This window comes from Cupressus sempervirens, chromosome 1 (assembly GCF_028749045.1).
Source record: "Cupressus sempervirens isolate cs-2001-9-10 chromosome 1, ASM2874904v1, whole genome shotgun sequence".
In the NCBI taxonomy this organism is placed as follows: Eukaryota; Viridiplantae; Streptophyta; class Pinopsida; order Cupressales; family Cupressaceae; genus Cupressus; species Cupressus sempervirens.
In genome coordinates this window covers 328,746,555-328,774,099 of record NC_143118.1, presented here as the reverse complement: position 1 = coordinate 328,774,099, position 27,545 = coordinate 328,746,555, and the positions used below count along the sequence as shown (strand labels likewise).

General features: G+C 35.6%; 1 protein-coding gene across 4 annotated transcripts in view; it reads right to left on the bottom strand.

The window, feature by feature from the left end:
* LOC149577495 (D111/G-patch domain-containing protein) overlaps nt 1-27,545 on the bottom strand; it is a 44,994-nt gene that overhangs the window by 2,421 nt on the left and 15,028 nt on the right. For 2 of the 4 annotated variants that reach the window (XM_089824093.1, XM_089824102.1), the window contains exons 7-8: nt 22,315-22,399; nt 21,743-22,017 (exon numbers count right to left, since the gene is read on the bottom strand). In XM_089824093.1, coding sequence (XP_089680219.1) covers nt 21,743-22,017; nt 22,315-22,399 — 360 coding nt within the window. The remainder of the gene's footprint in view (nt 1-21,742; nt 22,018-22,314; nt 22,400-27,545) is intronic. The other 2 variants (XM_089824096.1, XM_089824108.1) reach the window with 1 other exon arrangement.

Here is a 27,545-nt window from a genome sequence, read left to right as displayed (position 1 = left end):
CTGTGATTCCATGGTCCCTTAGACTGTTGGGTCTCATGGACATCATTAAAATCCTTCCATTCAATTCAATGTATCATTGTATACTAGTGTATGTGATAAAATTAGCTTCTATTTGATGGTGTTAGTGTCTCTAAGGTTAAATCCTTAAAGATGTCTGAACTTCTTGAGTTTTCCAGTTTGTGGAATCTGTGCCAAGTTCTTTTTGCTAAGCCCCAAGACCCGAGTCAAATCACCCTCACCAACTCTGCAACCCGTTATCTTCAATACAAAAGCAAATAGTCAACATATAGGAAACTGGCAAAATTCTCAACATTCTCGTGCAACTACCAATACCACAGTCTCGAAAATGCAATACATCATCACATCCCACTAATACATTACATGTGGAAGGCTTGAAAAGTGAGATTGCAGTGTTCAGTGTTTGCAGTGGCAGAAAGTTAACAGAAATTTTAAAATGGTGTATTATCTTATGCTATCAATATTTATTATTATATCATTAGTGCCTAACTATGCTACCAGAAACAAGAAATAGAAACAGAAACAATTGGTCAGGGTGTTCCAGGATATAATAAATGGTCCCTCATCTTGCTTGCACTAGCCAGCTCAGCCCCACCACATATACTAATATTGTTTTTTATGTTTTGTTTTTGTGGGTTTTGACCCACGCAGTTTTTGTCATATCAAGGTAGCATTGATGAATAGTCAATATATTATTATTTCTAATTTAAATTGGTAAAAACCATGTGAGAAGGAGATCTACCTAGCACTAAAGCACCTTTAAGCATTTGACACTGAAGGTGAGTAAAAGGTGAATGCATTCACTACCTTGGGCTTTTCACCACCTTTATACAAAGACACTGAATCGTGTCAACTACCTAATAATAATAACTGTAGGTGAACATTCATTGTTTGCAATGGATTGCTGACGCCAGAATTGAAAAATTGAACTCAGAAATATGTAAAACTAAAATCTATGCTTGAAATTCCCCAATGTTCTGGCCCTTACCGATTCAAAGATCTCTGATTAGAAATTGTCATGCAGTAGTGAGACTTCACAATTTCTGTCATATCCCCATTCAGAGTCTTAGAGAAACAATAAACAATATACTTATTCCCATCCAATACATGACAAGCACATATGGAACAGAGTCCCAAGGATGTAATAACAGTCACGTAAACAAGGATAATCCAAAAGCAACAAGGAAAACAGGTATATGGAAAACAGAAACTTCTTCAGATTACCATATTGTGAGTCAACTCCTTAGAGATTGCCATGAATAATGTGGTGCAGAGAATATTTCCCAGAGTCGAACATAAATATCTACTGAGATTGAACAAACCAAACATTATCATAAGGGCCATCGATGCCCCATAACAAATAGACATCATCAATACTATCAAGACAATTATGTCATTTAGGATAATCTGAAGTCTACGATGAGTGAAACTGGTGCTGTCAAGAATAGACTCTCAAGTAGAAATCTTTCACTTGTCAAATAGAGACTGTTGGTGTTTGAAAACATTACTGGTTTCCAATTACCCTGATGAGAATATGGTACATCTAGGGGCAGCTAACTCCCATCTTCAACATACTATTTCAGACACCAGGCCAACTATAAGGCTTGACCCTTCTTCACTTCAGGCTCTGCAAAACCTAGGCGGGTGGACCTTAGATTCAATCAATATCTTACCAGTGCAAAAAACATATCCCTGAATCTATTCAAAGAAGATTTAACCCTTATTTATCCTAAAAACTCATGTAATGACATAGATCTACGATAGCAAAATGCAAATCTATGAAATTCACAAGCTGAGTGAGGGTATCCTTTTCAGCTCTTCAACATGAAAGGGAAATTCAATTGATTATTGATGTTGATTATCAGCATAATCCCAAATATGCAGCAACATGAACAAGTGATCCTATAACTGATCAGTGCCTTAACCATTGGGCAATTTCATGAGTCAAATACATACATCTGTGTTATCTATGACATAATTCATACACCAAGACATCAGATCTATCCTATCACTTTGTGATTCAGACATCGGTGTTCATTAAGACCTCATTCTCATGAAATATCCTTCTCAAATAACCAGCAACCCTATCAAACACATCAAGCATTTACTTGGCCCTTTGTTCCAACAACAAAACATATCTGACATACAAACTTAAAGGGATGCAAATGGATCTTAGTTCTTTGTTCCAAGACCACATAAGACTACAGACTACTAAGACAGGAGACGAGAATCAAAATGAAACTAATAAAATGCTTGCTCATTTGCATTCATTTCTTTGAAACAACACAATCAAATGCATGAAAACACCTAACATGTCAGAACTAGCTGTATTATCTTTCCTATTGCTATTCATACAAGAGAATTATGCTGAAGGAATGATGTCACAGTCATGGGAACACATCAAAAACTGGAACCAAAACCTGGTATCTCAGCAGTGAGTAGGTTTTGTCCAAAGACTGGAACCCTTACAATGAGAAAGAATGAGAATGATATAGGAAAGAAAGAATTCCCAAATCTGTTCTATGTCTGACATCTATCCACTTGAAATTCCCTCCTTAGCAATGAAAAAGACTCTTTCTAATCTCTCTCCCCTTTGATCTGATTTTGTTTTCATCAATCTTCTATTACTAATCTACAAAATATCTACTTCTGAATGATGAAAACTTGTTGAGTCACCAAAAATATCTGAAAACTTCATGAAAATGCTAGTAACATTTGAGTTTTTACTGAGTATGGGTGACCAAATTTGACCTTAACTACATTTTCAATGTCTGTTACTGATCCTGTAACTGCATTTTGAATTTTAACACATTCCACTGAGAAGGCCCCAAATTTCACGTTTCTGGCTATAACTTGAACAAATGAATTCCTGTGTGAAAACGAACTCCATAATCGGAAAGTTCGTCTTCTCACGATTCCGGCGATATATATTATCACTATGTTAGCCTCTCAGAAACCTCCTAAATCTCAGTGTGAAAATGTCCCCCTCTGGTAGAACACTCAGGCATGCAACTTTGATATTTTAAATTTCAAAAATTTAAAATGTTCTAATGTCTGAACTTTAGCAAAATGACCTTTTTGATTCTAAAACTCACTGACGCTGCAAATGCTTGTCAAAAAATAATTGAAAATAATTATTTTTTATTGCTTTCAAATTTTCCCACCCTTTGAATTCGGGTCAAACCCGGTTTGACCAAGTGCCACATCGCATTGTCTATTGGCTACTCGATCTACATCATCCACCATGTCAGTGCCACCAAGACCCGCTGACACGTGTTTATTTTCCACATCCCCACATTTTTTAACCCGTGAGCATCTCTGTGATGCAGGCGTGCACTGTCCGTCGGATCGTGACATGTCACGATCTGGGCAATTCCCGCATGAGACTACTTTGGAATGCCACCTCACCACACGCGGGACCCACTGCCACGTGTCGAAATCTCACATTCCCGCACTTTGTAAACTTCGTGCATCTTGATCTTGCGAGCTTGCGCCCACCGCCCATCTTGCCACGTGTCGAAATCTGTGAAACATCGCCAAATCATCGTGCTCACTAGTTCATTCAAAATCCGGTTACCTCACCCTCCAGCTGATGTCATCGATGGGCGGGCTCCACCATGAGCTCAATCTTTGCCTTTCAAAAAGGCTCTTTCTTAAGACATTACTCATAGGGTAAGGATTTGTATTTAAACTATTGAAATCTTCTTTCCCTAGCCCATGTGAGATATTGCCTTTATGTTATTTTCTCCCTTATGACTGCAATTTTCTTTTAGTGGATGGCCTTTCTGCTTCTCAAACACTGAGCCTCCTGTTTCATCTGTATTGGCTCCTTTTATATTTTCACATGCCTTAAAAGGGCTTCTCCCTTTTGTTGATTTGCGGCTTTGATTGGATGCCGCTAACTCCTTTTATACCTGTGTTTTCAATTTATGGGTCTCCCTTTAAAATGGGTGTGGAACTTGTTTTTAATGTCGTAAGCTCTCTGCCTTTCTTTTGTGTGAAGTGTTGCTAATAGGCGTGGCGTCTTCCTTTTAAGAGACGTGGGCTGCAGGGTGTTTCCCTTTCATTCAGCACATTGGACCCCCTTTTATTTGCACAAGTTTGTTTCCACATGTCGTTGATTCCCTAGTCATAACATGGGCTTCTGTGGATGTGCTTATTTTAGCATGGAGAATTTGGTCTTCCAGCAGCTTCCTTGTCCACATGGGGTCTTCGTTTTTTACATCAGACGTGGGAGCTCCTCTCTGATTGACTGCGGGTCTATTTGGCCGGCTCCCTCTTATTAATGCATGAATTCAAGTTCCCCTGCCACTGTACATGTGACTCTCCCCTTTTTATGAAGATCTTCAAGGATAAGGCAAATGCATAGGCAGCTTTGTCTTCAAACTTGGCATGTTCTTTCTTAATGCTGATCTGCTCTCCATTGCCTACATGTAACGTGAGCTTTGCTGCAGGTAACCTCTATTTTGATGTTAGCTTTGGCGTGAATCTTCAAACTTGGCGGCTTCTTCCTTCAATCTCCCTGCTGCTTTTTTTATGCATGGAGTTGCTCTTCCAGTCTTACGTGGGTCTGCTCTTCTAAATCCTGATTTATATGTTGCCTCCCTAGCATGGGCTTCCTTGCCCCTTTGTTGTGAGCGGCTTTCTCCCATGCGGATTACTCCAGTTTTAATGTTCAACTCCACTAGAGTTGAACAAACAAACCTGTCACCCATTATAATTTTAAACTTTATGTATCAATTTTCAAATAATGTGTGTGCCAATTAAATGTCACTTACACCATCAAGAAACTATATCCCCAATCACAAAGTTCAATTCCATCCAAGTAGAGTACATCAATCAGATTCTTTGCTCTATTCATATTCCCAATTAAAAAAACTTGAACCTCTCAAGTTGTCATTTATCTAATGAAATTAGTCGGGCCCCAGAGCAGGTCCAGCTAAAAAAAAATTCGTTTTCAAACGCCTGAATCTTTAAATTGATCCATCGAACCCATCATACTGATTAGAACCAAGTTCGACCATTGATCAATCAACTGAAACCCATTTTACCACTGATCTGTAAATTATCACTTTTGCATCAGGAGGTCTTTTGACTGGCCTTAAAAACTGATCCAAACCTCTGACCGGGCTCTGAAAACTGACCCATTGACTCTTTGTTCCACATTCTTGCATCTTGTTCAATCTCGTCTCATGATGAATCCAGGGTCAAAAGATATTGACTGTCAAAGTTGACCTCTCAGAACTACCTGCAAGAAAACATGTCAGAAAACAAGAAATTGGGTTCGGATTTGGCTTTGAAAACTGAGTAAACTGACACTTGGGAAGACGAAAACTAAGGTGTTAGTTCACTGTCACGAGGAGAGTAAGGATCTAGGATTTGGGCTCATGATGAATAACTGGACGCATTTGGCAAGCGGTCAAAATGGCTATTCGGATTTTACAGATTGAAACAATGGCATAAAAGCGATTTTTGCAAATGGAATTGACCTAGAAAAGTATGCAAACGGATTCGTCAAGATGTGAAACTTGGCACACTTAAAGTATTTTCAGAGGACAACACGACGGTACAATCCATTAGATCTTACCTATCATGGATTTTAAGATATAACATCACAAACAAGGGTACCAAACGATCTGCAAATGCTGACACCAGTAAAACTTTAGAAATAGCGTTTGGAATCACATTTGAGAACTGATCAAATGGATTCATCATAAGCTGAAACTTGAAACATAACAAGTCTCTGACATCTACACTGCAACGCAAAAGGAAATTTCTCATTTCGGTCAACTGGGTCAAAATTATAGCACGTCAAACAAGGCTTACCAAAATTATGAACAATGTGCATCAGCATGACATTGAGAAATGACCAACTTTGAGGGATTCGAAACCTAGTCAAATGGACTTGAAACGACTAAAAATCTGAAACATAGGCTCTCTGGTATGGACACTAGACACTCCCAAAGTGGCAAGTCATGAAACATTTCTGGGTGTGAGATATTCAATGACAAACACAGCCTCCTATCACTGTTTAACACTTAGGTGAAGATGCAAATTTGTAAATTACTCAAAAAAGGACTTCACGAAATGGCTCGGAATGTCAATTTAACTTCATGAAATGAGTGGATAGGCTGAATGGAAGGTGTTAGAAACATTAAACACCTCATGGGGCTCAAAGGTACAGCTAGGTACAAATGCATTTAAAAGCGTTTATAGGGCTTTAGTTCTCAAAATTTTCAATATGCAACTCAAAATGAACCATGCAATTTTTAGTCCCAACAAAGACTATCAACTAGCAATGTATGGTTGGGATCACAGCATCAATGGAATCCTGAGCAGCAACCTATATTATTATGTAATATCAATTTGGAGTGAAGACAACTAGTCGACTATCAATATGGTTGGCAGCTGTTTCACATTATCAAGCAAGATTTTATTATCAACTATTAATCGAGCAATATGCAAGTGCAAACTATAATCAGTGACTATTTCATTGCCAACAATGTTTAATAAACATCAATTACAATATTGATTCAGATAAGGAGACAAACCATCATAAAGAGTCTATTAGCAGCACTGATCCATATGGGAAGGCAGCAGCGATAAACTAACTATTTAAAAAGATGAAGTTATCTGGAGCAACTTATCTTAGTAATTCAAGAAACTAGTAAGCAGCATCATACGTATACAGACCCAATCTGGTTGAGAAATCAATTACTACCACTCAGAAAATAAAGAAGTCAGAGGTCAAAGGAATCATGTTTATCTTAATTTCATAGACAATGATAATAAGCAATTATCATAAAGCAACAAACATTAGCAAATTTGAGGAAGTAAGTTACAGAAAAGTGTGATGGCGTGTTGTAAGGAGACACTACGATAGAAAGACATAAGACATGACTCTAAAAATGCCCAACATATAAAATGACGTCCAAATCATCGGAAGAGGGGTGCAAGGATATTAAGAACAGTAGATTATAATAATAATAACTCAGATCGGCGATCCTTGGCTCTAGTATCGCATGGCACACAAATTGCCTAATAAATTCTTTGATGGCTCTTCTCTATTTGAATTGTGTATACATTTCATATTAAAATAATAGTATGTGACAGCTTGCATGTAGATATATAGACTTATACACATCTGCATACCTGTGATCGAATATGCATTTCACTACTGACTCGTGAATGTTGTCACATAGAATTTGTGTGAAATATCATGTATGTTCTCTGTCTGCTGTAACTAGCCATGCTAAGGCAAATGAGAGGATCACAAAAGGGAATACTGTGATGAGGTACCCTTCTAAGCATACTACCTCATGTTATGTCACTGGGGAGTCCCATGGAGCCAAAAGGGGGCAAAGGGGGATTGCCTTTGGGCAAAGGAAGAAGGGACTTTTGGAGCACCCTATTGTGAATGTTCCATATCATTGCTATCATGGTAAATGGGTGTTCAATCATTGAAGCAAGATAGGAGTGGCAAGTTGGAGGAAAGCGGTGATAGGACACTACATTAGGTACGCCACCTCATATGTATGGCAGGGTTCACATGAGGCCAAGAGGGGTATAACTGTTGTTTGGCCTAGGGTTGGTATAACCGTCTTTGAGGCACCTCATCAAGTTATTCTACCTTATCAATTCTATGGTTGAGTCATTTTAAAACAATATATGTTTATTTCCAACTCAGGTCAGGGAGGGTATAACTGTCATTGGACCTAGGTTTGGTAAAACCGTCTTTGGGGCACCTCATCAATGTGATGTCCCCTATCTAAAAGGTTAAATTCAATAAATAAATATAAAATATTAAAATATATAATTAAATAAATGAATAATAATATAATTACAAATTAGATATGAAATATAGGTTAGAAAAATATAATTATAATTAAATATTGATAATAAAATTATAATCTTATAAAGATAAATCAACTATATTATAAACAATTATACTAATTAGAAATTATAATAATATATATGCAATTAAAAAGTCATAATAGATACTGAATAGAGTTTTTGACTAAATAAATATCATTTGACATATTATATATATGCACATTCAGTATTCATTATCTTAATATAAATATACAAAGGATATTTTAAATAAAATAATAATAATCTCATATTTTGATTAACAACCATTCAAGCAACTAAATGAAAGGTCGCATACATTCATTTGAAGCTGGTATAGCTAATACAAATATATGGACAATGGGGGAGAAAGAAGGCACTACAGATTATTTTATTGTTGCATAAGATAAGAAACATGTGACACACCTTACCGTCAAGAAGACTATCTACAGGTTTTAAATCAATCACACCAACATTCTGGAAGCAAATTATATCTTGGGAAGAAAAGAGAGTGATACGTGTGCACAGGGCCATTGATGTAACTTCACAGAGATACCATATAAAAACACAGGACACTAAGGCCAACAAAAGACTTAGAAGTTGACGGAAGCTGATACAGGAACCATCATTTTGCAAAGAATCAGTGACCCCATCATATCATGAGTATTAAGACTCAAGATCTCAAAATCTGGAAGAACAATCAGTATAGAGAGAAGTGATGTTTGAAAGAAGCAAAGACATAATATTATTATTCCTTCACTCTCTCTGATATATCCATTACTGGTTGAACCTTAAATTATGGTTATCCTAGGCTTGGATGCATAGATCCTAGACCAGGAATCGAGCCATATCTAATATTAGGAGGAGATATCTAATATGATCCATATTATGAATCAACGATAATGAATTCTGTAGATTTGTCTGAGCCATTACATAGACGTCAACCAATATAATACTCAGAATTCATAATTTCATACTTCTCTCACTGTTGAGCTAAGAATGTAGATTATCATTCAAGATCATTTCAACATCATAACACATTCATTAATAAGCTTTGAGGATTGAATGAAAGTTGGGACACTTAAGAGAAGTAGTGTCAAAACTTTGAGATATTTAGTAAATAAGCTAATAGAGACATAGCAACGAATGGATGGAATTATTACCAAAATTCCTCAATTCTCAAGCAACAACAACTAAGATTAGTGAAGTATAGAACTTGTGTATTTAAAAACCTTGGATTCATATTATGTCAGTTGTTACCATAGTGAAAGAAAGTTCCAATATATGATTCTTCAACAAGATGAATGTTGGGAGTATTCAATGTAGTTCACCACATATGCACTAAAAGTGTATGATAGATACCCTCAAACAGAAAAGTTATTACGATATTCTATAGATTACTACATCCGGGATTCCATGATTAAATTAATTATGCAATTTATGTGTACGAACTATTTGACAAACAAAGGAAAGTAAAAGGAATTGGATTAATATCTGAAGGCGACATTACAATCAAGTCATTTTACCTTATCAATTCATGGTTGAGTCATTTTTAAAATTAATTCAAAAAAATTATTTATTTGATCTGCATTTTCAAGATATGTTTATTTCCAACTCAAGAATTTCCAATTATGATTATAAGTGATCCCTAACTTGTTCAGGTTCTCTATCAAAGCAAAAATGTATCCCTCAACTCTACTTGCTTTAGTTTTAAAAAATTGTAATTTAGGGCAAATTTTGGGTACTCATAATTTGGGGACATTACACCCAAACTAGAGAACAGACTACAGTTTGTCCATGAATATTAAAAAATGTAATTTTAGAGAGCAATCAACTCCAACAATGTCAAGAATACATCCTCTAAAAATTTTTTGGGTCCTCACAACTTAGGGACATTACACCAAACTAGAGAACATTCTACAGTTTGTCCATGAATCATATAAAATGTGATTTAACGAGTGACCAACTCCAAAAATGTCAAGAAAACATCCTCTAAAACTTAAGCTCCAAAAAACTCTTCCAAGTTGTAAGTGTTCTCAAAGACTGATCAGAATATTGTTTAATTATGGACCGGAAAGTTGTAAGCATTCTTGTGAGCTTTCTAACAAATTTGAATTTTTGAAGCAACTCCAGGTGGATATAAATATTTTAGCCAGCCAGACTTCTCCAATTGGTCTGGGCTTTTTAATTCCTGCAGAAGCTAACTTTCCAATATTTTTGAATTCTCAGATGAATCAAATTTGCCACGCCTGATAGCTTATGATTACGAGTTGTTTTAATGGTTAGATTTAATTTTTTTTTATGATCAAAGCATTTCAGTTGCAAGTGTTCTCAAGAGTAGTCAGAATTTTGTTTCATTATGGAATGGAAGGTTGTAAGCACTCTTGTGAGCCTCTTTACCAAATTTGAATTTGAAAAGCAATTCCAGCTGTATGTGGGTTTTTGGGACAAGCAGATTCCTCTGACTCGGTCTGGGCTTTTCAATTCCTACAGAAGCCTACTTTCCAGTTTTTTGACTTCTCAGATTAATCATTCTTTTGTCAAACCTGGTGTATAAGATATTATGTTGCTTTCAGGGTTAGGTTTTAATTTTCTATATTCCAAAGTCTTTTTCACAGATGTGGATGGTGTGCTGACAAGATACATGTTTCACAGACAGTTATCTGGGAAACATTTTTGGTTTACCAATTTAGGTATGGATCCAAATGCAGATGCAAGAATTGGGTGTGCAGATGCGCAGAAAACAATTGGGCAGGGGGTGGGTGTGGGGGTTGGATGTGGATGCATATATATACATATATATAATGTACATGCAAAGAAATGAAAGAAATACACAAAATTAAAATATTTGATAGTATGATACTTCACCAATACATATTCAAATTCAAATTCAAATAAGTAATATCAAATAACTGAATATTCAATAAGATTATAGACCATATCATATACATCTAAGTTCACAATTCCAATGCAAATCAAAAAATCATGACAATTACAAAATCAAAATATTGTTCATGATTCAATGTCCATCAATCCAAATCAGATTCATATGGATTCCTAAAAAAACCTCATCATCTCCAACTCCTCCAACTGCTGCAAGTTCAAGATCATTTGAACTGAAGATGGTTCAACTTGTGCTAGATGCACCATGTATCATGATGTTATCAACATCATCATCTTTGAATGTAGTAAGATTTTGAATCATTGCATCCAAGTTAGCACACTCAGGTTCCACATCCCAAAGCTTGGCTGCCCCTTCCTTGTAGTGAGCCTCCTAACGTGACAAGAGATGCAACTTGGTATGAATGTAAACCAAGTCTTTAGCACTTTTTGAGCCCAACAGATTATGCTTCACTAAGTGGATAAAGGAGTATGTACTCCAATTACACTCAGCAGAAGAAGAACTTGAATCCTAGTTAATGTTCACAAAATTAAAGTAACATAAAAATGAAAAGCAATTTAAAGAATTGTAGAATACAAGAGGTAAACAAAAAAAAAAAAACTTGTGAGAGGATTTTGATTGCAAGAGACAACTTAAATGATTGACCGTAGAGGTAATACCATGTGATAGCTCCCATGTCACATTGACTCTTTATTGCAATTGGACTAAGTTTTGCTCCTGAAGTGAATAAACCAAATTGTATCCTAACTTTTTTGTGAATGTCATCATTAACACCCATTGTCAACGTCTTCATCTACATATGGTACTGTTCTATCTAGCCGAGCAAGTACTTAATCACTACAGTACCCTGGAGATAATGCATATGCAAGGAAGTGCAATGGGGTAGTCATCTTTTCCAAACAATGATGAATGATTGTTTTTCACTGATTGCATAAGGCTTCACATTGAGTGGGATCATTCTCGTGTGTTTGTATAGAAAGTTTTACCCTCTCTACCATTACATGCATGCCATCATAGACGTCCCCCAAACAAGGCTGATGTATATCAACAAATAAAAGCATAGTCATGATAGGGTCCATGAAATCTAATACAAATTGCACACTAGCCCACCAATTGTCATCCAATATCAAATGCTTTTGCTCATTTTGTACCCTCCCAAATTAAAATGGATTGATTGTTCTGACTTGCACGAATTTCCCAAGCCTTGTTCCTTTAATCCCGATTGACTGTCTTCCTGCCAAATCGGGAACTTTCCTTTTTAAATTTGATCGATCTTCTATATTTCTTCCATCAATAAATCTGATCTCTTCTTTGTACATTTGCAGTTTTAGCTTTGATACCAAGTTAAGGAAGTAAGAGGATTGCTCCAAATGTACTAAGCACTGCCTGTTAAGGTATGTGTTTTTCAAATGTAGTGACCTCTTATATTTATATGAGAACTGAGTCAAGAATAGACATGTCCATTCATAGGACATGTATATTCATTAACATAATGAAAATCATTTTATATATATCTTTGCTACAATTTATTCAAGTGAAGTTACAAAACATTGAAATGAATGATCCTCTTCAAAAATAATCACCTTGCCTTCAAGATGCTAAAATGGAGACCAAATGAGAAGAGAGTCTAGCTGCAAACAAAATGAGATGAAGAATGGATGAATGGCCTCTTTTAGGGGAATTTTAGGGTTGAGGAGAAAAAAATTGAATAAGAACTCTTATTTGCACATGTTAAAATAAATTTTGAGTGGCAAAAAGTTATTAAAAAGACATTTTTCTAAGCCCGAGCCCGTAGAGGCATTCAGAAGCGCCCAGATGCCCTATAGATGCTAGCCAAAAGTGCCTCCCAACCATTTGGATGCACATGGATACTTCTAGCCCTATGGGTGCTTGCCAAAAGTGCCTCCCAGGCATCGGGATGCATGTGGTTGCCTCTCGGAGGCATCCACACACATCTAGTGCTTAGGAAGCGCATCTAATTGGCACCCAGAGGCCACCCACCTCTAGATCAGCTCCTTCGTGCATCTGGCTCCGCATCCAAGGCCAAGGAACGCGAATCGGTAACTAAGTTGAATGTAAGTAGAATGTAAGTTGCCAAGGTACGATAGTATGTAGAATGTAAGCATATGTGTATGCGTATGTATATATAAAATATACACAAATTGTCACAAAGTATATATACACATTGTCATAAGGTTCTCAAATTTCATCATGTGTATATCTATACACATTGTCACAAGACACACATTAACACAAGGTTTAGTGAAATTTCATTTGTGAAGCTTGAAATCCCGTAATTTTTTGAAAAACTTGGATAATTTATTTCAGTTCACCCTAAAATTTAATAACTATCCTTTTCTCCAATGACAACATTTGTCGAGTTGGCAAAAGGGTAGGGGAGTGAAACACGATTGACATACTCCAACCCTTAAGCCCCTAGATGATGCACATACATTAATCATCCCTTTCTATATTGTCTAAGCAAAGGTCCCCTACCATCAAAAGGTCATCTCTTCAATCCCTCACACATATCATGCCCCTCCCAAACAAGATGAATGGATCAATATGCCTTCTCCTCATTCATGTATGGATAGTGGATCAATATGCCTCCTCATTGCATCATGTATGGACAATGATGGGAGTCACATTCCAACATTTTTTTTAATTTTCAAAATATTAAAATTTAAACTCTTAAAATATTTAATTTAGATTATGAATTATCAATTTATTAAATTGAATATCTCTAGCAATTAAATAAATTGTTATTATTATTTATAGCCTTTTCTTGATTGTATGACATTATTAATATTGTTATACAATATAATTTTCTATAGTTACTAGAAATTAAAAATGTGTGTATATAGATTTGCCAAATGACATTGGAATTTTATTGTTGCCAAACATGAACACAAACTTGACCCTTCTAACATACTTGTATGTATACTCCCTCGCTCTTTCCACACACACGGATACTATTATATGTGTTTGTATGCATGCACGCATGTATGTATGTGTATATGTAAATATAATATGTGTGTGTGAGTGTAAGTGTGAGTGTGTGTGTGTGTGTGTGTGTGTGTGTGTGTGTGTAGAGAGCATGAGAGTCAAATTATACAATTTAATGGACAGCAGTATTACAGGAGTAATTTAACATGATACTTAAAATGATGCTGGATGATATCTGCACACCAACCACATTCCAGAAAAGATTGTTTGTCTGCATTTTTCACACAATACACACTGTAGCCGACCATGACCAATCCCACTTAATTTCCCTATGCAACTCACAATAATAACTGATTCATTATATAGTCATTATACTGCTTTCGTGATACATTCAACAATTTTTTTTAATGTCACAGGTAACTAATTTTAGACATTAGAAAAATGTGCCTTGATGTCAAGGACACCTAGCCATTGCTAGGGCAGTTGAGTCGCATCTCAGACATTCCAGAACCCACGAAATGTCCCCACAACATTTCCTATTTCTGCAACAAGTTTCAGAAACATTTCAGAATTGAAGCTTTTTGGGACTGCCATCCCACCATACCTGAAAGTTTAAAACATCACTGGAGACATGTACAGAGGTTTAAGTCAAGCAACCGACTTTTTAGGTTTTATGGTTTACTATAATGTCCCATTTTTTTTTTGGAGGAATTAATTATAAAGTTATCAATTAAAAAATATATATTGCAAGGTACCTTTATAAATTAAATTAAAAAAATCTTCTAGAGGTTGCTGGAAGAAGCGGAGAAAAATTAAAAAACGGAGGCCGACCTATCAAAGAAAAAAGAATAAATAGGCATTGAGGGCTCATTGCCTATCATCGAGATTTATTATTTCTTTTTGCTGATGTGCGTTGTGGAGCCTAGGGTTTCTGCAAGTAGTCACAATTGGCCATTCAGAACGAAAACTCTCAATTGGTATGCAATTTTGAGGGTGTGAAAGATCACCTGAATTATTGCAGCTGTGGGAAGGATATTTCAGTCCTTTCACCTATGCTTAATTGCTGGTTTGGAGTTTCAGTTGGAGTTGCACTTTCATCATATCATCTTCAGCATTCAGTCTTCACCATTTGATCAATCCAGGTTCTTCATTTCAATCTGTAGTTGCAACAAGTTCTCAATTGTATATAGCCAGTTAGGGTTTCTCTGTAATGTGCTATGTCATAATGTTTTGGTGCTGAAATTTGCCATATCATTTGTAAAAACATTTGGTTTTCATTGAATGAATACATTGGCACTATTATTTCTTTTATTTCAGCAATATATTTTAGCAGTGTATTAAATTTAGGGTTTCGTTTAGTGGCCTATTGGTACGGGTCATTACATTTACACTAGGGGAGGAGTTAAAAATGCTCAAAATATAAATTTCTAGAAGAAATGTGCACCTGAAAGGAACACACTAAAAAGAACCATTGAGCATGAATTTTCCAGAGCAAACCTGTATGCAGAACTTATCATCTTTCTTTGGGAAATGAAATTGAGGATTCAAATGTGCCTGTTCAGAAATCAAATCATACCCCATTTATAATTGATGCTCTTATCCACATCCCCCAGCCCATACACCACATTCCCTGATGACTAGAATTAAAATGTGTCCTAAATCAGTCTATACTCGCTCATCAGAAAGCCAGTTAACTGTAAGTGTCAGGTGGCAAATCCTACAAGACGAAAAAGAATAAAATAATTTAAGAATTTTCTTAGAGATCTCAAACTAGGTGAGAACACAGGAATCTATAAGAAATGAGAAATATAACAAGAGCTTGCAGGCAGCAAGACTTCCATCACTGGGTTCTCACACTTTTAATTAAGGACTGCTAGATCCTTCAATACAATTTGATGAAATTTGGCCTTGAGAAGTTTATCGATACTTCTACAGTAGCAGTTTTAATGCAACCCAAATTTGGGTAAAATGTGTGCTCTACCAAAAGAGGTTCCTGTTGACATTTTATCCCCCCCCTTAGCCCATCTCAAATAACCGGTCTGAGACGCAACAAATGGGCTAGCTCGTTTGCACTCACCTAATCTCAAGTCCTCAAACCCTAGATCCCATGCTAAGACAGTCTTCTTTTATCAGTGCCCTTTTATTGAAAACTTATTAGGCATCCGTCAATGCCCCAATGGATGGGTGGTCACCGTCGAGCAAATAGTCAAGTTGTCGAAGAAGGATTGGCCATCGAGAAGACCTTGTTTTGATCTTCCGAGCTACAATAGAACATAGCGCAGGTTGGGGTCGAAGAGACATCTTTTGGGTCTCTTCAACCTCCAATAAAGAATCTTGCACATGCTGAAGGCTGGGTTTGAGTGTCAAAGGGACAACTTTTGGTTCCCTTCAACCTCTGATCATGCTAGAGTGGCAACAAGGCATGGTAGGTCAGCATTTATTGAAGACATATATCAGCCATCAGAGAAACAGTTTCCTGATCTTTCCAATCTCCAATAAAATTTGTATCCCATAAAGTCTACGACAATGATGGCAAAAGTTTCACTCATTCAAGGAATACAATTCTGATCTCTACAACGCCCAAAGGAAAATAGTAAGGGTGGGCCTAACAATTTGTAACATGTTGATTGCTGATTGAAGAGAAAAAAATTCCTGACTCTTCAATCCTGGATTGGCTTGGCATTTCTTGCAGAGTTGTCTTTGGAGGATCCTAACTTTCTGTTTTCATGTGGCAACTTTATCAATGACCCATTGTTCAAGGGCAATTTGAAGCCAAATGGTTGAAGGTTTGTTGTCAATTACAAGTCAAAGTTGAATATTTACCAGTCAGCAGCCTATATCAAATATGGATCAGTTCCAACCACTTTGGGATGTTGTCATACATGATCTGAGGACATTCTTCATACTCATTTATCGTCTACAGGCAACTTTCTCTGACAAAGTTCAAAACATCAATAATTGTTACTGAATTGTAAAATTTACATGCAGGTTCCCGATACAATAAATTATAAAATTGAGTACAACGTGTTGTTGTGGAATCAAGCAAGGTTTGCTTAAACAAGGCTTTCTTTTTCAAAGTTTTAAATTTTTCTGAAAGTTTCTACCAAATTTGGGCAATTTTGAGGTAGTTCCGATTGTTGGTGCCATATTTTGATTTCTTTTTCCCTTTTCTTAATGATGTAAAAGAAAACCCTAACCCATAAGACAAATTCTTTTGTTTCTATTTTTCTCATTTACTGTAATGCAGGTGATTAGAAATAAGCATCCACTGGCAAATGCCATACTAGCACACCACTTACAAAAAAGAGGATGTGGATAGCAAAGTATAAAATTATAATTCAAAATTCAAAAGTTCAGAACAAAATGATTAGAGAAAACCAAAGTTAGATATAATATTATAAAATTTAACTATCAAAATTGTTTCATAAAGCAATACTAAATTTGAATGATTAGAGAACAAAATAATTTCAATAGTATAAACATAAGTGAAATTATTTTATTTCAATTAAAGATTATAAAATATATAATTTTAAAAATTTAATACTTTTAACTTCAGCTTTTAAATTTAAACATTATTTGTATAATTTGATAATTTAGAATTAAAATTTGTGACTAATAAATATATTGTTATTAATGCATTAATCTAATATATTGCAAAGTATAGGGATGAACCATTTAGAGCAAATATTGAAAACTTTATTTATGAAGCAGCCACAAAGGTTCAAACTTCAAACCCAATTGAGCCATTGTGCTCGCAGGCTTTGTGTGCTCACACGTTTAAATTTGTGTAATGTTTGGCAGCTTAAAGGTTGTTGTTTACCAATCAAAAAACATATGTATTGGAAAATATAAATTTATAATTTATTTAATTTCTTCATAGTTTTAATTTTAAAATTTAGCTTTTCAATTTAAATAATCTTGAATAATTTGATAATTTAACTTTGAATTGATAATATAACAAATATTAAAATGTTAAATATAGAATATTATAATTTAAAATGTATTTGTTTAATATGTAATTGGCCGAAGTCTGGATTTATTATTATTATTTGTTGAGATTAATTACTGTTTGTGTTAAGCTTGAGTAGACTCGAACCCAAGACCTCCCAGATGAGAAGCTTGCAAGTTACTATTGTGTTGTAGGCTCATGCCTAAATTAAATTGTATTTATTAATTTAACATTTATAGTTTAATTAAATATATAATAAATATTAACATTTAATAATAAAGAATACATTTCTTATTAATTTTCTATTAATAATTTAATATTGTCTACTTTTTTTTGAACAGACGTACCCAAACCCCAAAAAAAAAAAAAATTGCCATAACAGCAAAACATACCCACACACCCATATTCATATCTGCACTAGTACCAGCAAATTAGATTAACAATGAAATTGCAGCAGTGACAACACAATCTATTAAATTTGTCTTTTGCATTATTTGGCAGAGGATTTTTTAATTTCAATGATGACAGTGATGGACAGCTGAATAACAAGTTCTTCATAAGCTGCATGATACTGCTATTGGTGTGATCAGTGCACCCCCAGTATGATGGATTAATAGGCTAATTCACATGTTTGTTCATCATTTGATGATTTGCTTGTATAAATACAGAAGTACAAGCTATATTTTATTTGCATCAAGGCAGAAGTTATTATGGTAAAATAATGAATGTGTTAATAAACAAAGATCATGAATGATCTATATATACAAGATACAAGAGAATGTTTCTATAACAAATAGGAGAGAGGAAATATAAACATTCTTGTAGAATGAAAAAGAAAGTTTTCATAACCAAGAGTTTATGGGAGCATTACAAAAAGAGTGACCATTAGAAAAAAGATAGAAGAGAGAGTAAATAGAAACTATCTAATATCGTAATACCCTCCCTTAATGGTCAATCTATCTTCAAAAACAGAAATTTGCATGTCCTCAAAAAGTGTAAACGGCAGCCTCTTGGTCATCAAAGAGGTCTACGTGTTCTGCAATGATGGCCTGCAGTTGGTGTCCAACCTGCTTCCACTGATCAAAAGCAATGCGAGTCCTGCATTCTTGGATTGCATGACCAAATTTTGGCAATAGTTGCACCGGATTCGCTTCTCTAAGCTATTCTAAGACTGGGCAAATGACTGAGATGGGCCTTTATCCTTGTTAAAAGGTTGGGCTGAAAACGCTTGTTCAGAGGAGGATGAAGGAGCACTGCTGCTGGTGCACAGAGCTGAGAACTTAAGGTCAACATTAGCTGTAATTATGTTGAGCGTCTCAATAAAGTGCTCATAGGACAATGCTAGACTTTTCAGAGTAATGACCACCATATCTTCTTCCTCCATTGTACAGCCAATGGCCTCAAGCTGATCTCTGATGTCCTTAATCTTTAGAAGATGTTCCTATAAGGACATGTGCTCATCCATAATAATAGAGAATAGCTGATTCATCAGAAAGAAGGATCTTCTTTTATCTGTTGTCTTGTGGAGATCCTTCAGTGTTGTCCAAATCTTTGTTGTTGTCTTGCCAGACAACACTCGAGGCAGCTGATCATTGATTCACGGTTACACACATCAAACTTCTCTTGAGTAGCATCAACTATGGTAGGACATGTCTTGGTACCCAGAACAAACACTTCAAGGCGACTATAATTGAAGATCATCATCATTCTCCACTTCCATGTGTTGTAGTTCTTTACATTGAATTGGCAATTGCCCTCTAAGAGAATATTGGTGAGAGATGTCATGAAACGTTTTCCGATGCAAAAAACGTGAATATTAGATATGGCACGAACTCCAAGGCAGATAGACAGAAGACCCAAAAAATTTAAAGAGATACCCTGATAAGAGCTCCAAAAAACCAAATAGAATCTATTGTTGGATTTTGAGTCTGCTGGCTCGAAAATCAAGGCACAGAAAAGGATGCACCCAGAAAAAACGAGACTACCCCAGTTGATATCTGCAAAAACTCAATAGGAATATACAAAAAAATTGTTAATCCAACAAAGGAATCGAGGGTTTTCAAAAAAGCCTTAGTTGGATTAAAAAACCAAAAAAGAATTGCATAGTTCTTGAACAAAGGGTGTATTTGAAAAATGGTAGATTTTAATCCATGCAGGGGGTTGTGTTAGCTGAAGAATGCAGAAGATGGAGGCAGAAATCAAGAGAAAGATCATAGAAGAGCTGCATTTGAGCAAAAACATAGCAGAAAAACACTAAAAATGGCAACGAAACTCACGAGACTGAGTGAATAAAAAAAGGTTTCAAAAGACCAAAAAATGCCTAAGCCATTGATAAGAAACAAGAAATATGCGACCAAAAGTCAGACGCATCTGCAACAGGAGGAAGATGCCCACAATCTTGAGGAAAAAATGCAATTTTAATGACCTGCAATTTTGCACAAAGAAAATTGCAAAAAAATTGGATGTTGAATCCCTGGTTGGGTTTGGACGAAAAGAAAAAGATGCGACATTTGAACACACTCGGGCAAATATTTTAAAAATTTTGAACTTATAATTTCAAAAATGAAATCAAGAATTTTCAAAGAGGTTTAATGACCTGCAATTTTGCACAAAGAAAATTGCAAAAAAATTGGATGTTGAATCCCTAGTCAGGTTCGGGGAAAAAGAAAAAGGTGCAACATTTGAACACACTTGGACAAATATTTTGCAAAATTTTAAACTAATAATTTCAAAAATGAAATCAAGAATTTTCAAAGAGGCCAGGAACTTACTCTAATACCATATTATGGTAAAGTAATGAATGTGTTATTGAACAAAGATCACGAATTATCTATATATACAAGATACAAGTGAATGTTTTTATAATGAAAAGGAGATATGAAATAGAAACATTCTTGTAGAGTGAAAAAGAAAGTTTCCATAACAAATAGGAGTGTATGAAAACATTACAAATAGAGTAACCATTAGAAAAAGACGGAAGAGAGAGTAAATAGAAACTATATTTATATCTATGTTACCAAATTCTTCCTTGGCAAGCCCAAAGTCTGGTCCCATTCTTGCAAAAGTCTAGTCCTTATCATATTCTTGCAAAAAGTCTGTCCAAATTTTGTTAGATGAACCCGACACGAATTTTACAACTTCTATGGAAAATTGCCAACCCTACACCAGGACCCAGGCTGAATTTTTTTTTACTAAAAACAGGAATTTTTTTTACTTTGTTAAAGTTGTTTTTTGGTCCATCTTAGTCAATCCAATCCTCCAACCCTAATATAGACCACAAAAAAGGCTACAAAGAGAAAACATATGCTATTTGGACTAAAACACTTATATATATATATATATATATATATATATATATATATATATATATATATATATATATATATATATATATATATATATATATATATAGCTTTACTATTAGCACATTGGTGTATGAACTTATTTTCTACTGCATGCATATACATATACATATCATACATACATACATGATACATACATATATATAAAAAACATACGTTTTGTACAAACGAACCCAAAAAAAATTCAAACCCACCCCAAAAAATCTTGAATGAATTTCTAACCTGAATCTTGAACCCAAATCTGAACTTCCAACTTAGATTTATATCACCATTTTCACTTAAACTATGAAAAAATAAGGTAAACTGATCTTAAATGTTGAATTGCAGATGCCTAAAAACATCTTAGTTCAAAACTTAAAATCATTATCATTAAATATTCAATTTTAAATTTAAATTGCAACAGGCAAGCATTTAAGAAAAGATGCAAACAATTATTGTTTATAGTATTATCTCCTCGAAGTTTCTATTTTTCAGAACTACAGATACAAACAATAAGAGAAATACGCTAGGACTTATATTTTTATTTTTTCCTTAAAACTAATCGTTCTTTTCTAGTAAATCCTATCCAAGCCCGATAAGGTAATAGTAAGAAGAAAAACAACGCATAGAATTAAGATGACTACATGCACTGAAGTTTTATCAATTGCTAAATAAGGTATGAATGCTAAACAATCAATTTTTAGGAGCTCTCCACAAAATATAGTTCTTAGAGCATACCTGGACAAGATTATAAAGGTTTTCTTGGTCCTGTTCACAAAATGTAGTTCTTAAAGCTGAACCTTGGACAACTTTTTCTGTGACAGACTGAGTTCCTTTTGGTAAAATACCTTTCTTGGATTCAGACTTTGATCCAAGAAGACCACCCCAAACAAATCCATGCTTCTGTCCCCACCATTCAGGTGATTGATATCTAGATATTTGTGACAAAATCACTGAAGATGTAGCGTTGAACTCTGCACTGCCTTCTTCAAGTGTAATTTCATTCAACTCTGCTGCAAAAATACAATGATAATAAAACTTTCTACTGCAAAAATGTTTGAAGGAAGCTTCCCAATCATTTTAAGTACACAAGATGAAGGTCAATAGTGTGTAATGTAATGCTCTACATCTTAAACTAAGAGAACAATCCTATTTCCCAAAAAGGAATGTCTGTCTGATTACAATAAGAGACAACATGCACTTATGAATCTATGATTAAGTCAAAATAAGTACCCTAAAATGCTAGCATAACTCAATCAAAGGAGCACCTTCTTTCAAGACTACAGACTTTGGTAGGGTGGTACATTTACCTTGAGAGTCAGATTCTTCTTTGATAACATTTATCTCTGGTGTTTCACCGAAGGACTGAACTCCAGAAGCTCCAACTTGACTTCCCTGCAGTGCTCAAGTCATTAATTGCAATAGCCCATAGTCCAAACAATAGAACCTTTAAGCTTCAGCCAGAGATGCAAAAACAGATTGCTTTGAAAATAACAAAGGCTTCAAGTTATCAAACTAAATATTGAAGTAACCAGCTAAATGAATATGAAATCTGAAATTACCCAACCAATATAAAGGCAGAAAAAGACCCGTAACTTGCTATCATGTTAAAACTAAAAACAGAGTTAAAAAATCAATTCCAAACTTAAGGATAGCCTCAAGTTATATTTTGGTGACTCTCCAAATTGAAGTAGTTGAAAGTCAAGTACGTTAAATGTGCTGCAAAGTTGTAAACGTCATCATGTTGAGGCATGTAAAGAAATCTCCGTTTTTAGATTTTGTGATGTGTGAGGATTCGAATATTTCAAAACTGCGAAATACAAACAGTTTCATGGTAGCATACCCATTGGTTACCCATATACATCAAAGCATTTTCATCAGAAATGTCAAAAAAGAGGTTCTTTGATCAATTCCCCTTGTCATTACATGTTTGAGCTTGATAAAATGTTTTCATTGTAAAATTGAAATTATGAATTTCTTTTGCAAAGAAAATGCATCAGCTAATCTTAACAAATTCCATACTAAACTCCCCTGAGGAATGAATGCTAAGATTTGAAATTGGGGGGCTTGAACTTTGCCATATAGATTCATACTTAAAAACTCAAGACCTCAAGAGATTAAAGTTCCGCCAAAGCAGCTTGCCATCTACCAAAATTCCATTGCCTTAGATCAACCACAGAGTTTCATATGCTACGACTTGCAACTTCTAAAAATCAAGCCACATTCAAATGTCAGACTTCTTAATTTCAAGAGGATACTGTAATAGAGCTACATGTAAAAACTTTCCAGGACAGAAGAAAAAACATGCATTTCATTCTCTTTCGTTAAAAAGGAACAACCCAAAATATTTAAATTATTCTGGAAAAACCTCATCTCCATGATTGTTTTAATCATATATAGTATAAGTGGCAAGCATAGTTTTCCAGTGGAAGATTCATTTCTCTAGAAAGAAAGTGTGTACACAAATCTGGTCATTCTGCCAGATGTCATACAAAGCAATTGCATGAATGATCGATTAGTTAAAGTGGAGCATGAAAGTACTTAGCTTGAGGGACTACTACAGGTAATCAGAACCTTCTGGTCTATATCAAGTATTATCATAATTGATTATCTACTTTATACATACAGTACAAACAGTAGCTAGAGATGGTTAATATAGTGTCCTTAAAATATGCAGACAATAATTATCATTGCAGAAAAATCAATTTTAGCCTTAGGTTGGTCTGCAACTTGGAACCCTGATGACTCCTTGCATGAGGAAGCCAACTTATAGTCCATATGAGCATCTGCTCGACCTGTAAGGGTCAGCTTCCCTTTCATCGTTTCCAACCTACATTTTGTAAGGCATTGATTGTGAGATTGGTACTGGACAGAGTATATGGGCAATGACTCCCCAGAAATCATGCATTCCTCTGGTGCTAAGGTTGGAGAAATGGAGATAAATCCTTTAAACAAGTAGTGGTGAAATCGAGGGAATTTCCAGGAGCAAAGCTCGAGTTTCTGCAACCCACCAAAAGCACAGACACAGATGACAATGGCACAGGAATAGGTAAGGGCATTCCTATCATCTCACTCAATCTCAGACATAATTCTCAAATGGTCGCTATAATCAACGACGAAGAAACCAGCCAGAAAAGCATTGCTATTTTCCTTGCTCAGAAATTAAACAAACTACCTTCGCATAGTTTCTTGAACTCTTGGTTGCGAAACACTTGGTACAAGAAACTAGGATTTTATGGGTAGAATGATTCAAAAAGGGCTTTTCTTTTTTTTTAAACCCTAACAGCCAAAAGGAAGTGCTAAAGAGGTTATATTGGTCAATTGACTAGCCTGTTTTAGAGTTTTCGGTTGGTCCCTAGAGGCACACAATGAAGTCTTCTCAGCACTATTGTGTGCTAGATGGGTGATGGTGAAAAATATCCCCCCATTTTATGGAAGCTGATACCTAAAGTTATAGAAGCCATTGGACGAGTTCTTCAGTACAATGAATCTCCATCCTTGCTGCCACATATAGAGACAAGAATGCTGATTTCCTTAACCCCTGCATTGGACCTTAAAAAGGATCTAAGATTTTATTTGGATTCTAAAAGATTTATCTACCCTATTGAATTCCTGGGATGGATCAACACTTGCTTCCTCTATAAGACGGAAGGGCAAGAGAGGAGCCTTTTATTAAAAATGAACAAGAATTTACCATTTCTAAATCACTTGGTAAAATTCTCCCTATCCCTAACAAGAGTAACCGTAAAGCCCCCCTGTGGTGTATTCTGCTTCTACTCTTGCTGGTAATAGTGATGATGTGACTCTTAATGCCCCCCTTGTTGCTGAGAACTCTTGTCTTCAAGAAACTCTGCCCCACCAGCGAGTCTCTTCTTAATAAGCTCCATTTTCTTCGGGAGCCTGTCAACAATAAAGCTAACCACGCTTCCATTGACTCTTGTCATTCCCAGCATACCATTTCATCTCCTGACATTGATATTCCCACTCCTGCTAAATACTGGTTGTTCATTACCTGTCATTCGTGTGAGGTGTTGCCAGATCCCTGGCATCATCTACAGGTCTGAAGATATGTAGGAAGGTTTGCAGCATCATTGAATTTGTTCCAACCCCACAAATATCTATGATCAATGGGGTAGCATTTTAACTAAGAAGATGAAACGAAGTGACTATTTTAATTTAAAGAGATTGATAAGACTATGAGTATGGATAAAAATGATATTTTCCATTATCCTATCATAAAACTCCAAAGCCTGATAACGGCTTTATGAGCATTACATTAAAAATGTAGATGAAACTGAAAGCTTGCTCTTGATGTAGACCTATGCAGACCAAGGGTCATGCAAGCTGCACTTTACTGCATCCTACCATTGTGGGACATTAGTTTCAAAGGCCTTTACAAATAAATACTGAACCGAAGACGCATGAGGTGGATGACTTCTGTCGCTTGTGCACGGTAAGAAAGATAGTCGTGGTTTATTTTTCATGCTTGGGCTTTACTAACGCCTCAAATCATTTCGTCAACTAGTAGATGGCATGCACAAAGGGGGCACAATAGAATAGATGGATAGCCACCCAAGCCCACAAGTGGATTCAATGACTACCGCGCTGGGTTGTCAGAGCGGTGCAAAGAGCAGCTCGCTATTTGAAGGCATACGCGGAGAGTCAGCTAGAGCATTGGGCTGACGAACAAGCTCACTGTGTTAACAGGCACAGCGATCCAAGGAACAAGCCCACATTGGTGACTCCTCTTTGCACATTCTAGGATGAGATCAACGTTGCCCAAGTCGAGTCATTTCGATATGCACAGTAACAACGAGCAACAACATTTGCATTGGCTCATTCTGCAGCAGGCCCTGAAATTAGGTTTTCAATGAACGCATTTTCGGACAGGACAGCCTCAAGTTTTATAAACCATGGACAAGATTAAGGACAGTGAGTTCCACACAAAAATACACCATCATATAGGAAATGCATAAGATAGAAGAGACAAAATAAAGCAATGGACGATATAATTATCCACTGCCATCACTGTGGTGAATTACATTCTTGCAAAGTGGATATCATGGAAGTAAATACGTAAGGGAGTCACTGAAGGTTGTACAATCGAACCCATTCCCTACACAACTCCAATAACATTGATGTTACATATGCAGTTATACAATGATGTCATGCCAGTAAAAGAAAAGAGGAATTATCATATTATGAAAAATAAGACTTGATCTCATTAGTACACACAATTCTAAGAAGGATGGCAAATGGGATAGATGAGTAATGGACGCCTATATCAAAACTCAGTGCTGTCGGGTAATGTGGAAGCTGGTAGAATTATGAGAATCCCTTTCAAATGCGCAAAGGCACCTTACATATTTAAAAACCCATCTTCTAAAATAAAATATATATTCCCCAATGTGATTATTCACTCAACTCCTATCATAGTGAGTGGAAGTATCAAGGATCAATAAAATTAGGGAACATCAAATTACTAAATCATAGTAAATAAAGAGATCAAAATGTAGATTGGGGATTATAGGTCATGAATAACGAGAACACACAACATACATGCAATTGATAAAGGAGAGGAGACTCTTACTAAAGATGGAAGTAAGATGAAATATAATGAACCTTGAATGGAAGATTATATAATTCCATTGTATTGTATTTCATCAAAGTATACAACTTATAATCAACCATTCATTGCAATCCTGGAGGTATAAGTACAAGAATTAAATGGACATATGAACCCTCATTGGAGAAACTTGCACCAAGAATGTTGATATGCAAATAAGTATACATTATACTTGAGCATATTATTTATCTACTCATTTTAGTGTCTCTCGTTTGTATTTCTATATGTATAAGAGCTATTTGCCTTGATCTTTTCCAAGAATGTTATTACAGGAAGAGGGAAATCGAGATGCAAAAAGAGCCTCGCACTTCAGAGGGTGCAGATTGGTTATCTCTTTTGTGTAAGTTATTTTAAGGTGATATTCTTAGAATAACTAAAATTTGCAGTGTAACACAGGGACGCGTACTCCCCACCAAAACCGGGATGCACCTGAGACGGGAGGACTGCATCTCAAGCGGCACCACTCAGAGTGCCACCTCCGTCGGAGACAGCGAGATGTCTTCGTGTCCCCTGTGGGTGTGGGGGCACATGCGAGGGGACATCAGGATGTCTCCTATGGCAACAAGATGGGGGGCATTAAAAAAATTTTAAAATAAGGCATTATTTTAATATTTTTTTGGTTCTATATTTGTTATAATGGGATGTGGGGCCCATTCCTTCCTCCTCCTTTGTTTAAAAGCCTTCTATTCTTTTTTATTCACATTGGCACTTCAATATCTGAAGACTGATATATATTATAAATTTAAAATTATATAATTTGACACTATTTCATTTGCTGATGTTCAATGTTCATTGTTTGTCATTTGATCATGAATCGTGATGTTCCAGTTCAAAACTTCAAAGCAATGTTCAATGTTTAAGTTTTTTACATCTTTATATCTTATATTGTATAATTGTAGTACATCTTTTCATAAC